Genomic DNA, 5,021 nt, shown 5'->3' with positions numbered 1-5,021 from the left:
CACAGTCTCAGGTTTGAGATGAAGAACATGAAGTTAATGCTTTCATGGTGACTCATGTGGTGACTTTGCACCACGTTGTAAATCTGTCACACAATAGATGCACGTGATAATCAGGTGTTATATGTTGTTACAGGGTTCTTCTTTGTCTAACACGACTGCACAGTATTTGTTAGAATAAACTTAATTACATGCTTTCATTAAAAGTTTGTTAATCAAATAATAAAACTGCGGAACATTAACTTCTTAAGTCTTAAACTTTAATTCTGCTTCTAACGTCTTATATTTGGGATGTTAATGTTTTATGTGTCCTATATTGTAGAGTTTTGATCGTGTTCGGTTTTTAATACTAACGCATTTGCGGGGGGTTATTATGAAGAATATCTTTGTGCCAGTTGTTCTTCCTGATTGTGGTTTTTGTTGTGTGTAGTTAGTGAGTCACGGCTGCGTGTTTGGTTTTATTTTGAAAGTGTGACCGGATGTGACCCCGCTTTCTCCGCCGCTCTTGACGGCGCTGCAGAAACACCTTGATCATCTTCCGTGTTTGTGTTTTGTGCGCAGCAGCCAAGGGTATTTACCCCCGGGGCAGTAAAACCAGCGTCCACGGGGGTAAATCCTGCCTCCCGTTGGTTTGTGCGGTCTTTAAGCTGCGCAGACGCAGAGTGACGGAGCTGTGCGCAGGTCGAGGAGGGACGCTGTTGTTGTGATGCGCTCAGCTGTTCGTCTGCGGACCTCAGCTGCTCGTTCACAGAGTAAAACAGCTGATTGTTGGCTGTGACCGTGGGCAGGTGACATGAGCGTCCGGCTGCAGTCACCTTGGTGCTGCAGCAGCTTCAGAGGCAGGATGTCCTCTCCACCATCATCATCATCTTCATCATCGTCAGCAGCAGGTTGCAGCTCAGCTGGTTGTGCTTTGAGCCTTAAATCCTGCAGCTTCCATCATCTCTGACTTTGCTCAAGGTGATGTTGTTTCTTGGCTTTTGCTGCTTCTCTTGGGGGAACCGGTCCGTGCTGCCGGTGCCTTTCACCGGACCGGGCGGCGAACACACCTGGAACACACCTGGATGTGTGTGATTGGTGCAGACTGCAGCCAAACACACACATCGTCATTTACTGGTTTTATAGAAACACAGAAATGATGTCTGGAGTCTCGTTCTTACACCAGTCTCAGTAATCTGAGTGGTGTTTATGTTGATATCGATCAGCTTTAGTGGATCCAGTGACATCAGAACACACCGTACAACACGTCTACACATGACAGGTGTGTCTCATAGCCTCGTGTCATGAAGCCCTACTGCTGAATGAAAAGTTCACGTGAGCTGATTCAGCACTAATTTTCTCATGATTAAATGTTTTTATTTTGCAGTAGGACGGCACAGTACTGGAGAGAATGCTATGGAATACACCTTTACTATGTATTATCTATCTATATCTATATCTATATATACTATGTCTGTGATAGATGCTGTATTGATCCTGAGCAGCTTCTATCACAGTCCAGAACCCACATTGATGCTGAAAACAAAGTTCACAGAAGCCAGACTCTGAAACATGCTGAGGACTCAGAGGGCAGTAACACACATATGTTGTAAATTATTTCTTGTCCTTTTTCCCTTTACTGGTCAGGATAGTGAGAGAAGGAGGCAGGAAACTGGGGAGAGACCAGCAGCGATGGTCATGAGCGGGAGTCGAACCCACGACTTTAACTACAGCCCTGTTCACGGGTCAACGAGGTGCTGGGTCCCACCTATGGCGGCGCCCCAGTACGAATATATTTAATACAGCCGTGACCCGATAATCGACCCTTAACAATCCAGAACCTGCTATCTGACAGGTTTTTAGGACAACCCAACAGAACCCATAAAAACAGCCTTAACATAGCGACAGCCTTGGATTGTGACTCCGACATGACATTTAATGTCACCAATCAGGATGACGGCGTATTATCTGACTGAACAATCCCACAGATTGGCTACGTTCACACTGCAGGACTTGATGCTCAATGAGGATTTCTTTGTGACTTCCTTCACGTTTCCACTTCAATGCGACTTGTATGTGATCTGCTGTGTGAACTTCATACGACCCAAAAGTGTCCCGCATGCGCAGAAGAGGACACGACGACGTCACACGCAGCGAGCCCTACTAGTTATTATAACAACTATGAACAATAATGAACAACTAATGATCCTTCCAGCATCAAGCCCTCCTCGTATCTGGACCTCCGTCTGGACAATCCGACAGCCTTGATATCTGACATAGAAGAAGGTTTTACATTTAGTGTCGGGTCATCGAGTCACGACTATGATGTGCAGAACATGTCCTGGGTTTGAATCTGGGCCTCGGTCTCTGTGGATGTGCAAAATGTAGAAAGTCCAGTGAGCTAAAAACTGGCCTGCATGTGTATAAACGCCTCGATATAAACATATGGAACAGAATATACCTGATATATGTACAGAAATAAACATTCTTGTCATATGCGTAGTTTTCTTTAAAGGAGTGTTTTAATGTAATCGATGGAAAGACGTGAAGAGCCGATCAGACAACTAAACGCTGCCTCTGGATGAGTTCCTCACACAGTAGAGCCCAGAAACAAAAATCATTTTCATCACATCCATTTGAATATTTTTTATTTTGCTGTCGAGCTGCTCTTCTGGATCTGAACACTTTAATCATCCTCATCCTCGTCTAGACGTTATTCCAAAGTCAGCTTCATGTTTTATCAAACACACCTGTGGAGTGTGACGCAGCAGCAGAGCCTCTACGTTTTCATATGTGGTTGTTCTTTATGATTGTGACTGCGGTCGGGGTGGACTAAATGTGAGGAAGGCTTCAGGTGTAACGCAGCACAGTGACCATTAACCAGGTACTCTGACCTCAGTAATAACGTGGTTCACCTTTATGGCTGTTTGCTCAGGCTGCGTTAGATTTCATGATCAAGTGTGTTTGTGTGTGTGACGGCTGGAGAGACATTAGTTCCCCGAGTTTGTCCTGAAGGCAGCGTCTCTCTGCAGCCTTAAAGACTGAAGTCAGGGAGCAAAGACACAGCAGACGTTCTCTGTGAAATGTGCATTTCTGTGGCAGCGTTAAATCCGTCTGCTCAGGAGGTTCATGTGCTGCTGCAGCTCTGGTTATGAATGCACCGCTGTAACGAGCTGTAACGAGCTGTAACGAGCTGTAACGAGCTGTAACAAGCTGTAACGAGCTCAACGGCAGGTCTCGTTTTCTACAGCTAACCTACAGGAAAGAGTCATTCACTGCGATTTAAAGGTTGTTGGAGGATTTTTAAAAACTTTATTGAAAGACAAAGACTTTTGTTGCACAAAAATAAACGAGAAACACAACAAAGAATAAAAGAAATGAGTCGTGTGGAAATGTTTCTGCTGCAGAACAGATTGATGTCGACCCAAAGCAGGTTTTACTCTCTTTAGACTGGACGCTCAGAATGACATGAAAATTGTCCCAAATTGTTCATATTATGTCAAAAATCACTCAACAGTTGTTCAGCGTGACAAAATCTTTTTTTTTAAATTCCACATAAAAATCCCAAATGACTCAAAATGTGTCCAAAAGCCTGAATTAATGCAGAAAGAAGCAGAGAGTTTGAGAGAAAAACCCACACGCCGAACGCAAAAAACTGAATATTTTCCTTAGAAATATGATAATAACACACGTCTCCAGGAGCTGAACAGCCTCAGAATCACTTCCTCAGTCTCTCTGTCGTCGTCGCTCTCAGCGACACTTTGGTCTTGAGGAAAATTCGTAAAACTCGTAGAAATCCATAAATTGAAAACAGTAGCAGCTTATAGTCCAGACATTACGGTAATTATCTCCTAAGCTGCAGCCTTTCCTATTTGCTGATTGCGTTGTTTCAAATCCTGATTTCGATTAAATATTAATTAGTTGTTTGGCCTCATTAGCTGCTGACTCAAACTTCACTGTGAGGAAAACAAACCTGCTGAAAGATGGTCGACGGAAAACTGTAGTTCGTTAAACTATTTGATGTATGAAGCTAAGTTTGTGCAGATGTCTCCATAAACATCCGTGTTTTATGCTATGAGGCCAACCAGAGATGGTCGAGCAGAAAATGTTCGGATGATTTGAGAGTAAAAGACTCGATTAAAGTAATCTAATTACATTTTTTATTTCAGATTTCAGGACAGCTTTGTGCAGCTGAACACTGGACCAGCTGTTTCCAGACTCATGTGTGGTCAGGTCTGCTGTAACGTTGTGCGTCTGTGGTTGTGTTGCAGAGCTGTGATGTGATGGCAGCTGCCAGCGTGAGCCGACCTGGCAGCGTCCAGACCACCGAGAAGTCCCAGCTCACCCTGAAAGGTAAAGACGTTCACCTGCATCCACCAGACGGAGACGCTGTGGCGCCGATACGTCACCTGTTTCCTGCTTCGGTTCACAAGTCACAAATAAAACAGGATTCTGTAAACAACATGATGGTTTTAAGGTTCAGCGTCTGCAATGGGGCGAAGACACTCGGTTCTGCTGCCGTTGTCTCGCTGCAGCACTTTCTGATCATCACGTACGTATGAAAACGTTCTTTAAGGCAAAACCAGCCTCAGATGTTCTCCAGCATGGACCAACATGGACGGGGAGCTTCAACATCCTTCATGGACTCTGGAGGCCTGTTACTGAAAACGCTCTAAAGCTTTGGACCCTGGACGCTCAGAACGACGTGGAAATTGTCCTAAGTTGCTCATATTGTGTCAAAAATCACTCAGCAGTTGTTCAGCGTGACAAAATCTGTTCCAAGTGACACTAAAGTTTTCCACAACTCCACATAAAAACCCAGAACGACTCGAAATGTGTCTGAAAACCTGTTTGTTCACATTACTGCTGAAAGAAGAAAGAGTTTAGCAGGAAAACCCACAAACCTCAGAGCAGAAAGCAAAACACGTTCCTCGATGTAAACACAAAAACACACAAAGTAAAAAAACAGGAATATTCTAACGCCTGACTTATACGACTACCTGAGCCTAAGGCGGGAAACTGAGATTAAAGGTTTGTGACAAAAC

General features: G+C 44.2%; 1 protein-coding gene across 1 annotated transcript in view; it reads left to right on the top strand.

Annotated features, from left to right (window-relative positions):
- The first annotated feature begins 949 nt into the window (after nucleotides 1-949).
- Nucleotides 950-5,021, top strand: part of wwp2 (WW domain containing E3 ubiquitin protein ligase 2) — a 78,132-nt gene continuing 74,060 nt past the window's right edge. The window contains exons 1-2 of the mRNA XM_008296808.1: nucleotides 950-957; nucleotides 4,248-4,329. Of these exons, the coding sequence (XP_008295030.1) occupies nucleotides 4,260-4,329 (70 nt within the window). The 5' untranslated portion in view covers nucleotides 950-957; nucleotides 4,248-4,259. The remainder of the gene's footprint in view (nucleotides 958-4,247; nucleotides 4,330-5,021) is intronic.

This window comes from Stegastes partitus, unplaced genomic scaffold (genome assembly GCF_000690725.1).
Source record: "Stegastes partitus isolate 25-593 unplaced genomic scaffold, Stegastes_partitus-1.0.2 Scaffold1152, whole genome shotgun sequence".
Lineage (NCBI taxonomy): Eukaryota > Metazoa > Chordata > Actinopteri > Pomacentridae > Stegastes > Stegastes partitus.
Note: the sequence above shows the minus strand (reverse complement) of the source record. Positions and strands in the feature narration are given on the sequence as shown.